Below are 19,065 nucleotides of genomic sequence, written 5' to 3' on the forward strand. Positions count from 1 at the left end.
TAAACCAATATAGTTAAACTGGTATAGTCCCAAGTGTGTGTTTGTTTTTATTTTATTTTTTTCTTGTTTAATTTGTCACTTTTGGAAATGGTTTAAACTAAACCTAAAAAAGTCACTTTTATGGTGAGCTATTCTGGTGTAAATATGTTGGTTTAAATTCACACCTTAGCTGATAGTGGCTTAGCTTTCCTATGTAGACAAGCCCTTAGTGTAGCTGAAGAGCCAGATTATAAGATATTTCTCAATCAGCTGATCATTTATAATGCTTTTGCCAGCTGCTCTCTGAATTATTATGTAGTTCTTTAGCTGCTGGTTCTTCTTTTAAGCTAATATGTATTTTTTACATATATTTACAGTTTGGAAAAAAAAAGTCCTTAGTTGTCTCATTCATATTTTTAATTTTGTTTTGTTTTAGGGAAACCTATTCTTATGCTTATAGCATTGTAAGATGCATCCTATAGGACCTTATGTCATGTGTTGTAAGGTATCTGTAAAATGAGAAAACAAATGGTATCATTGCATCAAAGTTCCTGCAAGGGAAGTTGATGATGATATGGTTTTCACTATGGCAGTTTAATAAAGAGTCTGTAAGCAGTGAAAAGAAAAAGAGTACTTGTGGCACCTTAGAGACTAACCAATTTATTTGAGCATAAGATTTCGTGAACTACAGCTCACTTCATCGGATGCATTCAGTGGAAAATACAGTGGGGAGATTTATATACACACAACATGAAAAAATTGTCTACAGCCAGGTTGTATGATACAACCACATTTGCTCCAACCCCTCAGACAGAGACGAACGCCTACAAGATCTCTATCAAGCATTCTTACAACTACCATACCCACCTGCTGAAGTGAAGAAATAGATTGACAGAGCCAGAAGAGTACCCAGAAGTCACCTACTACAGGACAGGCCCAACAAAGAAAATAACAGAATGCCACTAGCCGTCACCTTCAGCCCCCAACTAAAACCTCTCCAACAAATCATCAAGGATCTACAACCTATCCTGAAGGATGACCTATCGCTCTCACAAATCTTGGGAGACAGGCTAGTCCTTGCCTACAGACAACCCCCCAACCTGAAGCAAATACTCACCGGCAACCACACACCACACAACAGAACCACTAACCCAGGAACCTATCCTTGCAACAAAGCCCGTTGCCAACTGTGTCCACATATCTATTCAGGGGACACCATCATAGGGCCTAATCACATCAGCCACACTATCAGAGGCTCGTTAACCTGCACATCTACCAATGTGATATATGCCATCACGTGCCAGCAGTGCCCCTCTGCCATGTACATTGGTCAAACTGGACAGTCTCTACGTAAAAGAATAAATGGACACAAATCAGACTTCAAGAATTCTAAGATTCAAAAACCAGTCAGAGAACACTTCAATCTCTCTGGTCACTCGATTTCTGACCTAAAAGTGGCTATTCTTCAACAAAAAGACTTCAAAAACAGACTCCGAGAGACTGCTGAACTGGAATTAATTTGCTAATTGGGTACAATTAACTTAGGCTTGAATTAGAGACTGGGAGTGGTTGAGTCATTACACAAAGTAAAACGATTTCCCGTTGTTTATCCCCCCCCCCCCCCCCCCCCCACCTCCCATTGTTCCTCAGATGTTCTTTTTAACTGCTGGAAATGGCCCACCTTGATCATCACTACAAAAGGTTTTCTCCTCCCCCCCCCCCCACATTCTCCTGCTCATAATAGCTCATCTTAAGTGATCACTCTCCTTACAGTGTGCATGATAAACACCCATTTTTTTATGTTCTCTGTGTATACAAATCTCCCCACTGTATTTTCCACTGAATGCATCCGATGAAGTGAGCTGTAGCTCACGAAAGCTTATGCTCAAATAAATTGGTTAGTCTCTAAGGTGCCACAAGTACTCCTTTTCTTTTTGCAAATACAGACTAACACGACTGCTACTCTGAAACCTGTAAGCAGTGAGGTTTGTCGCTGCTTACTTGTGGTAGGACAGTAATGTGAAAATACATGAATGTATGTGTGCCACCTTGCTTTCTCAGTGTTGATGGAGGAACGTGGGGAACTAAATAAAAGACACAATGATTGAATGGGGAGAAAAAAAAATGATGAAAAATTTTGTCTGACCTTTTAAACCAGGTTTGATGCTGAAAATGCTGAGCTGTTGAACTGGATTTTGAAATCAAAAACTGCCATTCAGGCCATAGAGATCAAAGAATACAAGAAGATGAGAGAGACTGCAAACGTGAAAGAAAAGTTGAAGGTAAACTGAGAAGATGGAAGGATGTTCCAGTGAATAGTTTATTGTGTCAGTTTTTGCTTGCTATCAGTTGGTGGTACAGTCAGATCTGAGAGGTTTCTGTGGATTAAGTCCCATTGTTAAATGGCTCTAGAATGCTGGACAAATGTGGAACTCTCTGGCTATAAGCGATATTGTGGCTGTAAGGTCATGCTTACTGATTTACTGGGAGTTGGGGTTTTTTTCTTGCTAATATCTATCTTCAGTGTAGTAATAAGTGCATTTCTTGAGGATTATTGTGTTTTCTATCTGGCTACTTATTTTGGCCTCATGGCTGACAACTGGAGATGGGGACTGATTGAAAACTCAAGAAACTTTGGGGAAGTATACAGCTGTGGGCAGTCTCTATACACAATCCCCTGGAGGCATACCCTCTGCCCACCCTATCCCTCAGAAGAGCCTGAAGTGTTTTATTGCTAAAGTAATTGGAATCTTACTACTTAGAATCTTAGCATAGGTCAGAGTCCCTGTAATTATATGCTTTATACAGTACTGTTGCTATAAAACTGTCACCAACCTGTGAGACAGTGTAGAATTTACAAGACCCTGTGGGAGCTATGCCTCCTCTGTCTTGGATTCATGCCATTGGAAGCCTGAATCCTTGTCACCATTTTTTTTTTTTTTTGAAGCATTGTCTTTGCAAAAGCTTACTGGAATATTAGCAGTACTTGAATCTGCTTGTGGAATCTTAATGTGCATATGTAAGTCTCCAGAAGGAGGCTCACTTTTGAGTAGGCTCCAGTGCAAAAAGATGACATTGAGGCTATATGGAAGGATGTTATAGCTACTGCTGCTATTATTATTATTATTTTATTATTCATAAACCTCCATAAATGTGCATGGCTCTTCACAAAACAGTCCCTGCCCAGAAGAGTTTACAGTATGATCCCAATTCTGCAATTTACAGCACACAGACAGCATGCTCCCCTGTGGAGCCCCATTTAAGTAAGTAAGGGTTCCAGGGAAATGTAGCAGTTCCACCTGTCTGTTGTCAATTGCAGGCTTGGAGTCTGTGTTAAGACAGGAGTAGAAGAAGGTGACAAACATGAAGAGTTGATGGAGAAAAGGATGAGTGTGCAAACAATAAGTCTGTGAGGTCACTGGCATGCATCAGGAGGGCTTATAATTAAAAAGTTAATTGAATTTGAGACTGTGGCTTGTGCATCCCTTCAAGAAGATTTATTTTGAGGGGGAACTGGAAGGAGGGGTAGATGGATGGCGCAAGAGGGAGTAGCGAGGGGGTTCCTGGTGTGTGTGTGAGATTTTAAAAATAAAAAAAACCCAGTGAAATGTGGGTTAAGGATGTGAAGGATTATTTAGCTGAGCTGTTTGACCTGAGCACAATGGATATGTTGGGAAATGGAAAGGAGAGAAGAGCTAAGAAGGAAGATGGAGCCACTCCAGTTTCAAAACGTTGGCCCTATATTTACTAATAAGTTAAAGAAGCCAATCTGAACCAATAATTTAATTACTGCCCCCCGCCCCCAAAATAAAAAGGAAGGAAGAAGGGAAATGATTTTGACAGTTTCGATTTAAGAAATTTAAATTCAAGGTTGAGGTTTTGGTATTCAGCGCTCTCCACAGGGCTGGCACAGGTTATCTGAGGAACCATCTCCCTCTACACAATCACACTGCAGCAATACACCCATTACTACAGAGGGCAGGTTTCTAGGCCTCCAGCATCTATTGCAGACTTCACTCCCAGAATGTATCAAAATGACCATGAATCTCTCTGCCTTCACACCACATTTGAAAGCTCATCAATTCGACTCAGATTTCCCTCATTACTCAATTATTTTTAAAGAAGCTTTTTTGGGGGAAATGATAGGAGGGAAAAGAAACTTCAGTTATTTGAAAGAATTAACAGTTTCACTTCCAATGATGTGTGGTATGGAGAGAGGGGGAAAAATAAAAGCGCCTGGAGCCCTGATCTTGCAAGTGTCAGGGTATTCTCAAAAGAATAAATTAAAAATGTGTAGGCAGGACAACATGGAGAAGCTTGCATCTGCAATATCTACTTTCTAGGCAAATTGGAAGCTTCAGATTTCACAGGATTCGACGCATTCTTTAACAGAACTTAAAGAATTCTGCAGCTCACAGTGTAAATTACTGCAGTTAGCTCTACTCAGCGGATAACACTGTTCACTTATTGTTAAGTTGGGGCCAAATCCTACTCCTGTGAATTTATGAAAGTTTTCCAGAGACATTAGGAGACAGCTGCAGCAGCACAGGAGCTAGCAAACAGAGCTGTAAACAGGGGAGTTTGAGTGGGAGTTTGAAAGCGGAGTTTGTCTTGTGGTGCTTGTGTGGGGTTTGGTTTTGCTGTGGGTGGTGGTGTTTTGGTGTGGTTTGTGTTTCCCAGATTAACAGGATTTAGGTGGGAAGGCTATGACAGATTCAGAGGTGGCAGTGGGAGTGACCCATGTAGCAGATGACACAATGAAGATGACTGGATGTGGAAGCTGTGGTATGTACATGATCCTGGAGGGGGCACCTGGTAAGAGTTTTGTCTGCATGAAATGCCGTCTGATAGAGCTGATGGAGGAAAAGATCAGAGGTTTGGAGATGCAGGTGGAAAGTCTGGTAGAGTTTAGGAAGGGGTTTGAGCAGATTATGGAGCAAAGACATGAGGTATCTGAAGGGAAAAGCTCAGACTTGCAGATGGAAGCAGGACTAGGGAATTTTGAGGGGAGACTGGGTGAGGAAAGTGGTCAGTGGAAGCATGTGACTAAAAGAACTAGGCAGAGGAAAAGACGGGCTAGTGAAGGAGAAATAGAGCTTCAGAATAGGTTTGCAGAGTTGGAAAATGAAGAAGGGGCTCAGCAGGTAGTCACTGAAGGTGACAGGGCAAGGAAGAAGAGAAGAGCGGTTAGTCCTATAGGAAAAGGGGAAGAGTTAATGGAGATTACACCAAATATGAGCCCCAGGAGGATACAGGATGGGTTAAAAAGGATTACAAGGGAGAATGGGAATGGAAAAAACTTGCAGCCAGAGGGAACAGGGGATAGACTGGAGAATAGCACCGTCACTAGGAAAAGGCAGGTCTATGTGATTGGGGACTCTTTATTGAGAAGAATAGATAGGCCTGTAACCAGAGCTGATCCAGAAAATAGGAGGGTGTGCTGTCTTCCAGGTGCTAAGATACGGGATGTAGACCTGAGGTTAAAAAGGATTCTAAAGGGAGCGGGAAAGAATCCCCTAATTATCCTTCATGTGGGAACAAATGATACGGCTAGATTCTCACTGGAAAGTATTAAGGGAGACTATGTTAGGCTGGGGAGGACGCTTAAGGAAATTGAGGCTCAGGTGATCTTTAGTGGGATTTTGCCTGTTCCTAGAGAAGGGCAACAAAGGTGTGACAAGATTATGACTATCAATAGATGGCTTAGGCAGTGGTGCTATAAGGAGGGCTTTGGGATGTATGGCCATTGGGAGGCATTCATGGATAGAGGACAGTTCTCTCGGGATGGACTTCATCTGAGTAGGGAAGGAAATAGACTTCTAGGATGGAGGCTGGCACAACTGATTAAGAGAGCTTTAAACTAGGAATTTGGGGGAGATGGTTGGGAGATGTCCAGGTAATCTCCACGCCAGAATTTAGCATAGAGTGGAAAGAAAATGAAGTAAGAGTGGATACAGCTGTAGGTAGGAGGAAGGGCAGTGTAGATACAAGTCTAATAGGTTATACTGGTAGTAAAATAACCGTGCCTAATAGGGTACAGAATGTGAGTGAGGCCAAACAGCAAAAATTAAGATGTTTGTACACTAATGCAAGGAGCCTAGGTAACAAAATGGAGGAACTAGAGTTACTGGTGCAGGAAGTGAAACCAGATATTATAGGTATAACAGAGACCTGGTGGAATAGTAGTCATGACTGGGCTACAGGTATTGAAGGGTATGTGCTGTTTAGGAAAGACCGAAATAAAGGTAAAGGTGGTGGAGTAGCACTGTATATCAATGATGAGATAGAATGTAAAGAAATAAGAAGCGATGAAATGGATATGACTGAGTCTGTCTGGGCAATAATTAAATTGGGGAAGAAAACTATTAGAGCCTCCCCTAGGATAGTGCTTGGGGTGTGCTATAGACCACCGGGATCTAATTTGGATATGGATAGAGCCCTTTTTAATGTTTTTAATAAAGTAAATACTAATGGAAACTGTGTGATCATGGGAGACTTTAACTTCCCAGATATAGACTGGAGGACGAGTGCTAGTAATAATAATAGGGCTCAGATTTTCCTAGATGCGATAGCTGATGGATTCCTTCAACAAGTAGTTGCTGAACCGACTAGAGGGGATGCCATTTTAGATCTGGTCTTGGTGAGTAATGAGGATCTCATAGAGGAAATGGTTGTAGGGGATAATCTTGGCTCAAGTGATCATGAGCTAATTCAGTTCAAACTGAATGGAAGGATTAACAAAAATAAATCTGCAACTAGGGTTTTTGATTTCAAAAGGGCTGACTTTCAAAAATTAAGGAAATTAGTTAGGGAAGTGGATTGGACTGAAGAATTTATGGGTTTAAATTCATAAAGGTAGAGGAGGCCTGGGATTATTTTAAATTAAAGCTGCAGAAGCTATCGGAAGCCTGCATCCCAAGAAAGGGGAAAAAATTCATAGGCAGGAGTTGTAGACCAAGCTGGATGAGCAAGCATCTTAGAGAGGTAATTAAGAAAAAGCAGAAAGCATATAGGGAGTGGAAGAAGGGAGGGATCAGTAAGGAAAGCTACCTTATTGAGGTCAGAATATGTAGGGATAAAGTGAGACAGGCTAAAAGTCAAGTAGAGTTGGACCTTGCAAAGGGAATTAAAACCAATAGTAAAAGGTTCTATAGTCATATAAATAGGAAAAAAACAAAGAAAGAAGAAGTGGGACCGCTAAAAACTGAGGATGGAGTGGAGGTCAAGGATAATCTAGGCATGGCCCAATATCTAAACAAATACTTTGCCTCAGTCTTTAATAAGACTAAAGAGGATCTTAGGGATAATGGTAGCATGATAAATGGGAATGAGGATATGGAGGTAGACATCACCATATCTGAGGTAGAAGCGAAACTCAAACAGCTTAATGGGGCTAAATCGGGGGGCCCAGATAATCTTCATCCAAGAATATTAAAAGAATTGGCACAAGAAATTGCAAGCCCATTAGCAAGAATTTTTAATGAATCTGTAAATTCAGGGGTTGTACCGTATGATTGGAGAATTGCTAACATAGTTCCTATTTTTAAGAAAGGGAAAAAAAGTGATCCAAGTAATTATAGGCCTGTTAGTTTGACATCTGTAGTATGCAAGGTCTTAGAAAAAATTTTGAAGGAGAAGGTAGTTAAGGACATTGAAGTCAATGGTAAATGGGACAAAATACAACATGGTTTTACAAAAGGTAGATCGTGCCAAACCAACCTGATTTCCTTCTTTGAGAGAGCAACAGATTTTTTAGATAAAGGAAACGCAGTGGATCTAATTTATTTAGATTTTAGTAAGGCGTTTGATACTGTGCCACATGGGGAATTATTAGTTAAATTGGATAAGATGGGCATCAATAGGAAAATTGAAAGGTGGATAGGGAATTGGTTAAAGGGGAGACTACAACGGGTCCTACTGAAAGGTGAACTGTCAAGTTGGAGGGAGGTTACCAGTGGAGTTCCTCAAGGATCAGTTTTGGGACCAATCTTATTTAATCTTTTTATTACTGACCTGGGCACAAAAAGTGGGAGTGTGCTAATAAAGTTTGCAGATGATACAAAGCTGGGAGGTATTGCTAATTTAGAGAAGGACAGGGATACCCTACAGGAGGATCTGGATGACCTTGTAAACTGGAGTAATAGGAATAGGATGAAATTTAATAGTGAGAAGTGTAAGGTCATGCATTTAGGGATTAATAACAAGAATTTTAGTTATAAGCTAGGGACGCATCAACTAGAAGTAACGGAGGAGGAAAAGGACCTTGGAGTATTGGTTGATCATAGGTTGACTATGAGCTGCCAATGTGATATGGCTGTGAAAAAAGCTAATGTCGTCCTGGGATGCATCAGGAGAGGTATTTCCAGTAGGGATAAGGAGGTTTTAGTACCGTTATATAAGGCACTGGTGAGACCTCACCTGGAATACTGTGTGCAGTTCTGGTCTCCCATGTTTAAGAAGGATGAATTCAAACTGGAACAGGTACAGAGAAGGGCTACTAGGATGATCCGAGGAATGGAAAACTTGTCTTATGAAAGGAGACTCAGGGAGCTTGGCTTGTTTAGCCTAACTAAAAGAAGGTTGAGGGGAGATATGATTGCTCTCTATAAATATATCAGAGGGATAAATACCAGAGAGGGAGAGGAATTATTTAAACTCAATACCAATGTGGACACAAGAACAAATGGATATAAACTGGCCACTAGGAAATTTAGATTAGAAATTAGACGAAGGTTTCTAACCATCAGAGGAGTGAAGTTTTGGAATAGCCTTCCGAGGGAAGTAGTGGGGGCAAAAGATCTATCTTGCTTTAAGATTAAACTCGATAAGTTTATGGAGGAGATGGTATGATGGGATAACATGGTTTTGGTAATTAAATATTCATGGTAAATAGGCCCAATGGCCTGTGATGGGTTTTTAGATGGGGTAAGATCCAAGTTACCCGGGAAAGAATTTTCTGTAGTATCTGGCTGATGAATCTTGCCCATATGCTCAGGGTTTAGCTGATCGCCATATTTGGGGTCGGGAAGGAATTTTCCTCCAGGGCAGATTGGAAGGCCCTGGAGGTTTTTCGCCTTCCTCTGTAGCATGGGGCACGGGTCACTTGCTGGAGGATTCTCTGCTCCTTGAGGTCTTCAAACTACAATTTGAGGACTTCAATAGCACAGATATAGGTGTGAGGTCTTTTTTAGGAGTGGTGGGTGAAATTCTGTGGCCTGCATTGTGCAGGAGGTCAGACTAGATGATCATAATGGTCCCTTCTGACCTAAATATCTATGAATCTATGAATCTAGGAGACCAAAATGAGGCCCTTTAAGGCACACAAAATTAACTGGAAAAGAACATGGGAGTTAAGCATTCAAGAATAAAAGGCCAGGAAATTCTACCCATTGGCTGAATTTGACTTAGACTAAACTTAATAAACATGGATCAAACCAAAAAACCAAGAATGCTACAACAACACTAGGAATAAAATTGCAGTGTTTTATCAACTTCTTGCAACTGGCACTGGGAGAAAATGCTTGTTGGCTTTAAATGCAGGGAATAAAATATTCCCTGGGAGGCCAGTACAGAGAGTGTAGAGTGGTGTGCCCTTGCTGGCCCGTGTTGCTGAGTAAGTGGGCTGTTACCTTCACCCCACTGTTCTCTTCTGAGATTTCCAACTGTACTTTTTACTGTATTTTAATATGAATTTAACTGAAAAGTCACTTTCCCATGGGACACTGAATGGCTGCTAAATAGTTAGTCACATGCTGCATGTTTCAGGTTTGAATTGGAATTCATATATGAAAGGGTCCACATCTCACCATCACTGGCCCACTAGACTGTTTTGGTCACCTTTTATTTTTGGTATCCTGCTACTATGATTAATCTTTCGCTTTTTTTGTGACCAGTAAGTTTTACTATGTAATACAGTTTTGCACTAGTTTCTGAAGGAAACATGACTAGAAAACACTCAAAGATGTGTTGCTGTTTGCAACTGGAATCTCCTTAAAGAAATCCTGAGTTATCTGGGGAGTGGCAGGGAAGTACGTATTACGTGCTGTACTGAAAAAGTTTTTATGTCAATTGAAATGCCCATCTTTGAAACTACGTTCTTTGTTGGGATTTGATTCACAGGCCCTAGAAAAAGAAATGGCCGAGAAAAGCCAGAAGATAGATGATCTGAGCCAAAGCGGACAGAATCTGTTGGATCAAATGGGAAAGGGTAAGAGATCTTTAAAGTTCTTTCATTTTGTTTTGGTGGAGGCAAGTGATGTAAGCACTTGACTGAGTGGAAACAGAGGCATTTATTGAAGATACTTTTCCAGATTAAGCCTTTCTTCAACTCTTCTCTTCTAGAGAGCTGAATGGGTCTTAATTGTGTTGGTGAACACAATGCATGTGAATGTTAACAAAAATAACAAAAGGTCAGCTCTGAAAACATTTCTCTAAAGTAGTGTGTGTCCATTCACTTCCTCCTAGGGTTTCTGTTTTATTTCCAATGATCTGAAGACTTTGGAAAAGGCAATGTTCAAATTATATATTGTTCTTTTGGAATCTTACACAAAGCATGTGTCTTAAAGACTTGCATACTGGCCTGCCGTTTTAGAGCAAAGTTTGAATTGGACAAATATCAGTGTATCTATCTCTGAATATTTGTCTACTTTATGCATGTTTATGACTCTGTGTAAAAACTCTCGTCAGTGTTTTTGGAAATACAGTCACTACCCATGGCGCAAAGAAGACGATCACAGCTTGAGACCTAATCTAAGTGAATGTTTGTTAAAACCCGAACTTTTGAAAACTTATAATTAACATCAGTGAAAGCTGAATCTTTCAGCCATGCCAAAGGATTCCTAGATAATAATTCCAATAAATATAATGAAATGCTGTCAGTAAAGCATGTCTCATTGTTCTGTAAAGCAGCTCTTCACATACTCTGGAGACAGAATGGTTGTTGCTCTGAGGTCTAGTCCACAATTGCACCTTGGCACCATAGTTATGATTAGCAGAGCTCTCAGCTAGTAAAAGGGGTGATGCATACCACCATTAGCGTGTTGACAGTGATGTCTGTGTATGCAACACTTGCATTGCATGCCCCAGGACTGACTGTGCCCGTAGGATGATTCTGTCTGGCCCCTGAACACTTCATGGAGGACAGCATTTTGAAGAACCAGATTGCATCCTCCACACCGTGTGATCTCACACACATGAGAGATCATGCCACATGTTCTACAAAATGGGATCCTTCGCAATACGAGGTCATGACCTCGCATACACGTGTAAAGTTGCATGCCTTACTAAAAGTGTTGTGGTGCATGTTAGGGCGCTTATTCCTTCACCCACTTACTTCCCTGGCCTCTCGCTTGAACAGAGAGCAACAATACCCGAAGTCCAAAGGTGCAAACAATTCGATGTTTATTGGGGTGAACCTCCAGCAAGCATGATTCCAGTTTCCTTCCTTAGTGTCCCCCTTCCCAGCTCTGACACCACAGAGCCTTACCTGTGTCCCTGTTCCCATTCCTGCCCTTAGCCAAACATGATTCCAACTTCCTTACCCCCATTCCCTGTTCCCATTTCCCCCACCCACCCACCCACCCACCCACTTCCTGATTGACTGCAGACTATATAGTAAAACTTGAGTTTTGCTTAGCTGTACCTTAACCAATGATTTTACTGAAATTTAACTAACCAATCCTAACACATTGTAACATGATTATGTAACCAATTATATCCCACCACCTTAATTAGTTTACACCCAGATTATACAGCAGACAGGAACAATCACAGAACCAGACAGAGATTATACAGACAAACAATAGCAAAGTGGGAACTATAATGACGCAACGATGCAGAAGTGAGGATTTCACATCCCAGCTATTGATAAGTGAGTTCTTGCCAGACAGCATCCTAAATTTCCTTTTACATTTTCTAGGCGCTTCCCTTTCTCCGGAGGTGATAGGCACTATCAGGACAGGATTGTATTCCTAACAGCCCAATAGCACCTTATTTCAATGTGACTAGTTTGGAATGTGAGGTTGTGACCGGTCGCTTCCCAGCTTATGGCTGCCTCTGCTGCTTAGCCAAAGGCCTTAGCCTAAGCACAGGGCCTCAGACTGTCTCAGTAAGAGAAGGCACTTACACTGGCAGACAGTGATTTTGATTCTTTCTTTTATACCTCTAGAACTAGCCAAGTGATAAGAATACACCTACATTCTTAGAGTACAGGCCTTTACAGACAGGCCTGAATATCTATATCCTAATAGTGCACACCACTGGTGTTGACCATTTTTTCTGATAGACTTCATAAAACTTCTGCTAGGCTACCCAACAGTTGGCTTTTCCCACTCAGAAAGCCCTTATTGCTAGGAGTGTCTAGCCAGACTATTCTTTTCCTGCCAGTGCTCAAATCTCTAATTTTGTCAGTGACCTGGTGTCACTTTCTGGGGGTGCAGTCCAGACCAGTGTGGTGGCAGACAATGATAACCCCTTACCTTAGGTGTCTCTCAGTGCTTTGCTGTTGTAGCTCCCAACCTGGACCATTCACAGCCAGCCTGCCAGCATGCAGGTTGCATCCTGAATGTCTTTGTGCTAGACAGCTGTGGGTCAGGTGCTCTGACCCCAGCAGACTGTCCACATTCCTGCTCTAGCTTCCACTAGTCATGGTTGCTACTTGCAGGGTGACCCCCAACATACTCCTACTCCCAAATTTTACCAAAACCATGTGTTCTGCAATGTCTAACCTCTCCTGGGTAGTTCAGAGAAATAATATGGTTCATTTAGAGACACACACACATCACAAGCTTATTAACTGGGGTGAATACTCCTTTCTCTTTAAACACAGCATTGAGTTGGTTTATGGTAAAGTGAAAGGTTTCAGAGTAACTGCCGTGTTAGTCTGTATTCCCAAAAAGAAAAAGAGTACTTGTGGCACCTCAGAGTCTAACCAATTTATTTGAGCATGAGCTTTCGTGAGCTACAGCTCACTTCATCGGATGCATACTGTGGGAAGCGTAGAAGATCTTTTTATACACAGAAAGCATGAAAAAAAAAACCTCCCCCCACTCCACTCTCCTGCTGGTATTTTTTTCATGCTTTGTGTGTATAAAAAGATCTTCTACGCTTTCCACAGTATGCATCTGATGAAGTGAGCTGTAGCTCACGAAAGCTTATGCTCAAATAAATTGGTTAGTCTCTAAGGTGCCACAAGTACTCCTTTTTCTTTTTGGTAAAGTGAAATAAATTTATTAACAAAATTAGGATTTACAGAGACAAGGTAGGTGGTGTAATATCTTTTATTGGATCAACTTCTGATGGTGAGAGAGACAAGCTTTTGAGCCACACACAACTCTTTTCCAGGTCTAGGAAAGGTACTCTGAGCATCATGGCTAAATGCAAGATGGAACAGATTGTTTAGCATAAGTAGTTAGCACACATTCTAAGGGACCATTCAAGGTTGAGTAGCTCATTAACATCTCTGCAGTGTTAAGACAAAAAGAGGGGTCCACGATTTTTAATATCTAGCAGAGCTATGAATTTAAGCTGCCAGGATCATCTTTTGAAAGTGTTGTGCAGGTTTCTTTGAGGGTGAGGATTGATAGGTCGGAAATAGATTGATCACTTTATGAAAAGTGTTCATTCACATGTGATTGGGTGTTCTGATCTTTTTATCATTTTCCTGAGTGAGTTCATTCAAGAGCATAGTGATTGTCTGGTCTCACCCACATAGTTGATGGGGCATTTAATGCACTGACGGAGGTGTACCACATCTTGTCTTAGGCATGTGTAGAATCTGTGGATCTTGAAAAGTGTGTTATGGGGAGTTTTGATCTTTGTGGCGGTGACGATAAGTCTGCAAATTTTGCATCTGTTGCCACTTTGAGTTGGTGTGTCCTGGTCTGTGGGTAGCTTGCTTCTGATGAGGAGCTTGGAGAGTCAGGGGGTGGTATTTGAAGGCCAGAAGTGTTTGAAGGCCAGGGTTCAGGAAAGCTTTTCTTTGGGATGAGGTCCCTATTGAGCATGGGTTGCAGTTGTTTGATACCCAATCTGGGTTCAAGTGTGGGAGGCAGGTGATAACTAGGGGTATGCAGTTGGATGGGCTTTTATTTCTGTATTGAAGCAGATTCGGGGTATTTGGGTGGCTTGTTCCATGATTTGATATACTACTCCGGTGGAGTGGCCTTGTTTGGAGAAGGCAGCTTTAAGTGGATTAAGGTGTATATCCCAGACTTGAAGTGAGTTTAAATATAAGGAATGAAGATAGAAAGAGTTACAAGTAAAATATGCTTCTAAAATAAATATGCTTCTAAAAGTCTAAATCTTGATCTAGAAAGATACAGGTTTTGTTCAAAATGGTTTCTCTTGCCCAAGGCTTTGGAGCTGTGCTCCGGCTCTGCTCCAGCTCCAGGCAAAAACCTGCAGCTCCACTGCTCTGGAGCTGCTCCGCGCTCCAACTCTGGGCTCCTCTCCAAAACCCTGCTCTCACCAGTCATTCTTCTTCCCAGCCATGGCTGACTTTCCCTCGGTAAGGACCTTCAACGAAAGTATAAGGTGCTAGCTTCCCCTGTTGTCTTAGGTGAAAGATCTTTGCCTAAGCAGGTTACTCACATACATTTGGTTCCAGATATTTCAACCTTTTGGTTGAAGGGCATCCTCTCAGCTTGCAAGAATTCTGGCCTCGTGTGTCTGTCGAGTGATGGATGACAAAGACCGCTTCTCTCCTTGCTTATATGTTCCAAAATTCAATGACTTTGGGCATTATTTTTATTATTTTGGACACTATTATTAAAATGTGCATTGGTGCAACTGCAGTGCTTAAGTGAAGATGCTTGTATGCTGTCAGGGTTTCCTCTCCACTCTGAACTCTGGGGTACAGATGTGGGGACCCTCATGAAAGAACCCCTAAGCTTATAAGTACCAGCTTAGGTTAAAAACTTCCCCAAGGCACAAATCCTTTCCTTGTCCTTGGACGTAACTGCTGCCACCACCAAGTGATTTAGAAAAAGATTCAGGAAAAAGACCACTTGGAGTCCCTATTTCTCCAAATATCCCCTCAAGCCGCTTCACCCCCTTTCCTGGGGTGGCTTGAGAATAATATACTAACCAATAGTTTAACAAAGTGAGCACAGACCAAACCCTTGGGCTTTTAGGACACTAAAAATCAATCAGGTTCTTAAAAGAAGAACTTTATTATAAAGAAAAAAGTAAAAGAATGACACCTGCAAAATCAGGATGGAAGGTAACTTTACAGGGTAATAAAAGATTTTAAACACAGAGGACTCCCCTCTGGACTCAACTTCACAGTTACAAAAAACAGGAATAAAACTACCTCTTAGCATAGGGAAAAATCACAAGCTAACACATTTGTTTGCCTTTACTTACAATTTCTGTAATTATAGATGTATAATTTCAGGTATCTTTTTAGGAGCTGGTTTACCTGCTTGGTCTCTCCTCTGTCCTGAGGGGGAACAAACACCCCCCCCCCCCCGATTTGAAAGTATCTTCTTTCCCCATTGGTCAGGTGCCAATTAGGTTAGTTGAACTGATTAACCCCTTACAGGTAAGTGATTCTGTACCTCTGGCCAGGAGGGATTTGATGTTACTGCATACATAAAGGTGGTTACCCCTTCCTTTATATTTATGACATATGCTAATGGGAGAGCTTCTCCTGTCGGTGTAGTTACCCGCCTCTCAGGGAGGTGGATTAGCTATGTTGATGGGAAAAGCTCTCCTGTTGGCGTATGGGGTTAGCTCAGTATAACGATGTTGTGCAGGGGTGTGAAAAATCCATTCCGCTGAGCAATGTAATTATGCTGATACAGGTCTGTAGATTAGATGTGGTCTTTGTTTCAAGAGGCAGGATGACTTCATGCTTTTCTTCCCTTCCTGTGGGCTTCCCGTCCCCACGATAATTTCTAAGTAAATGGAGCTTCCGTTGTTTCTGATTCCACCATGCTTAATTTACATAGGAGACAGGTAGATAGCTGTGACATCCTCTCCTGTTTCCGCAGACAGTACAGCCTAATATCAATATGTAATTTCTTATATAGTGTTAATACATACATCTTACAATGATGTTAGTCACCAGTGTGTCATTAGCTTTCAGAGAAGACCTCACTTTATAAACTTTTATAATACAGTAATACTGTGTACAATCAGTTGATTCAGTTGAGTTATTAGTTTTCAAATGATACCTCACAAGACACATTTTGTACAAAGATTATTACAATAGTGTATAGGGTGAGAATATAGGAGTGCTTAACGTTGCACCTGAGTCTCTGTTACAATGGGTCAGAATCTCTCACAACCTCATGAGCTAGCTAATTCAGTGTAAAGCTAGACAGTAAAAACTTGTGCTGCTTTGTAATTGTTTCTAGGTTTCGAACCTTTTTCTGGGAGGAATCTATTCTTCTCTAAACTATGAAGGTCTTTGGCCTTAACAAGCACTACATACTGATTATAATGTAAAACACATGTTTCAAAATTTAGCTAGCGCCACTTAACAATACGATATTATAGAAGTATTGTTTAACTTTTCTGTTGAGGGGAAAAATATATAATGTCAAGCAAGAGAAAATATGTAGATTTCTCTTTTAAAATTTATGACTTCTTCACCTAGTGCATATACTTCATAAGGTCTCATCCAAATACACCTTGTATAAGGATTTGGCAAATTGAAACAGAAATAGCAACATAAACTTGCAACTGCAAGTTATAAAGTGTATTTTTAAGAATCTGAATTATTGATTATTTTAGGCTGTAATTCAGAGTGCCTCAATCATTATACTAGAGTATTAGATTTTATAGCCTTGCTAATTAAAGTTACAAATTCTTCATATACCTGAATATCCAGATACCTTATTAATAATAGATTTCAGAGTAGCAGCCGTGTAAGTCTGTATCCGCAAAAAGAAAAGGAGAACTTGTGGCATCTTAGAGACTAACAAATTTATTTGAGCATGAGCTTTTGTGAGCTACAGCTCACCTCATCGGATGTCTTATTAATAATGGTGCTGCAGGGATGAAGGTTATGAATCTGGAAAGTATCTGTAAGATCACTGTACATAAGCCACAGTTTCTACTACAAATCGTGGTGTTACCAGCACTGAAAGTGATTGCAAGTTTCAAGGCAGTGTGATGAAGACAAGCATATATATAACGTTTTAGCGTAGACAAAATCCCCAATTACTTACCAACCACAAGGGAAAAAAAATACAAACACAGCGAGAGAAGTGTGTGGGTGAAGTCTGTTCGTGTTACAATATTACATCTTCAAGGCATGTATTGTACTGGCTGTTCAAATTTATTCAGTCTTTTTTTAAAAAAAAGTGTGTGAGAGCTAGAGAAATGCTTCATTCAGTCTCTGTGGGCTGGCAATAGCCTTGTGTTTGTCAGCTTGTGTTTTGCAGTTATTATTCTTATTAACATCTAGTTCTTAATCACATCTGTCTGCAATGTAACATTGTTTGGTACTGTTCCTCCTCTTTCCCAGCCTGACAATGCAGCATTTCCATCCACCCTTTCAACAAATTTACTGACCCCAGTGTACAGTTAGGGACTGATGCTTTCTAGTTTGCTGCTTGCCTTTTTCAACAGTGACTCTAGAGAGCTGCAGGGAAAACTTCATTAAAAAGCCCATTGTTTAATGAAGTTAATTTTATTTAATGATTTAAGATGTTTAAATGTTAACTTGCAAACTACAATTCAATATTTAAAATAAAAAACGGGTGGCAGCTCATCACTGTAAACTGTGAATTTGTTTGTCAGAGGGAGTGAGTGGCACTCAGAGCTGTGGCTAGCCTGGGTCAACTGACTTGGGCTTGTGGGGCTCAGGTTGCAGGGCTAAAAATTACTGTGTAGACATTTGGGGGACCCTGTGAGTGCGGAGGATCCTGAAGCTTGGGCTGGAGCCCAAGCCCGAACATCTACACAGTGATTTTTGGACTCTGAGCCTGAATCAGCTGACTTACTCCAGTCACAGGGTTTTTTTATCCCTGTGTAGACATACCCTAAGTCTTGCTTATAAGCATGAAATTAAAAGCCAAAATGCTTGTTACCACTATTTGACATAGTTTCAAGGAAGGCTGACTTGGAAGTAAAAAAAAACAAAAACAAAAAAAACCACCACCTGTGTGATTATAGATGAAACATATATATTTGCATTAATATATCTGAAGAATGTAATGATTAGATACTTGTAAATCAAGATGTGTTGCAGTTTCTCTAACCACAATGGTTTATTTCCTTCATTGACTCAGAGGAACTTTTTACTGAGGATGTGAAAAGTGCCCTGGAACAGATATTGACAGAGTGGAAAGAGATGATCAGGCACCTGGAGGAACTGGCAAGAAAGATACAATACCAGGATGAAATAAACACATACTTTAGGGAAATGGGTGAACTTGAGAAGATTATAAATGAGAAGGAGGTGTGGCTAAAAAATGTCACTTCATCATTGCAACAACCATCTTTAACAGCCCTGAAAGAGTCATGTCAGGTAAGGTTGGCAACTTTGTTTACTTTGATATCAAACTTATAGAAGAACGGAATACCCCAGATCACCCTTACTCTGACACAGGCTAAACTAATCAGCTCAAAAGCACTCAAGTCTTACTTAAAATTAATGGGACTTAGATGCATTTGAAAAGGTTATCCTAAATCTGTTGAATAATCATAGCACAACTATTTATACAAATGGTTTAAATGTATGTCTTGTTTTGTTTTTGTGTTTTTTAATTTTTTCACAGCGGGAGCTCACTCATCTGTTAAGTCTGTGCCCTCAAATTGAACATCAGACTGCTACCTCTAAGGTGCTCACATCCCAACCTGCTGCTCCAAATTTCATCCAAGACAGCTTGAGCAGTTTTACTGATCGCTTCAGATCTGTCAGACAGAAATTGGAAGAATGGCATCAGCAGCTGAATAAAGGTAAATATTCCGTTTCTTCTATTTAAATCACATTGATGCCTCTTTTGATTCTGTCCCTCTTAAAAATCAGATTTTGATACATACTCTTTTGGTGCATAGTCTGATGTTCTCCGAGCCTGCAAAGAAGTGGTGCTGCACTGTATAATGTGTATGATTGTCTTAGGTCTTCATTGACAT

General features: G+C 40.7%; 1 protein-coding gene across 9 annotated transcripts in view; it reads left to right on the forward strand.

The window, feature by feature from the left end:
- Window positions 1-19,065, forward strand: part of UTRN (utrophin) — a 587,482-nt gene that overhangs the window by 151,822 nt on the left and 416,595 nt on the right. For 7 of the 9 annotated variants that reach the window (XM_073337527.1, XM_073337525.1, XM_073337526.1 and 4 more), the window contains 4 exons: window positions 2,138-2,261; window positions 10,099-10,186; window positions 18,219-18,457; window positions 18,708-18,888. In XM_073337527.1, coding sequence (XP_073193628.1) covers window positions 2,138-2,261; window positions 10,099-10,186; window positions 18,219-18,457; window positions 18,708-18,888 — 632 coding nt within the window. The other 2 variants (XM_073337532.1, XM_073337533.1) reach the window with 2 other exon arrangements.

Source organism: Lepidochelys kempii, chromosome 3 (genome assembly GCF_965140265.1).
Source record: "Lepidochelys kempii isolate rLepKem1 chromosome 3, rLepKem1.hap2, whole genome shotgun sequence".
Taxonomy (NCBI): Eukaryota; Metazoa; Chordata; order Testudines; family Cheloniidae; genus Lepidochelys; species Lepidochelys kempii.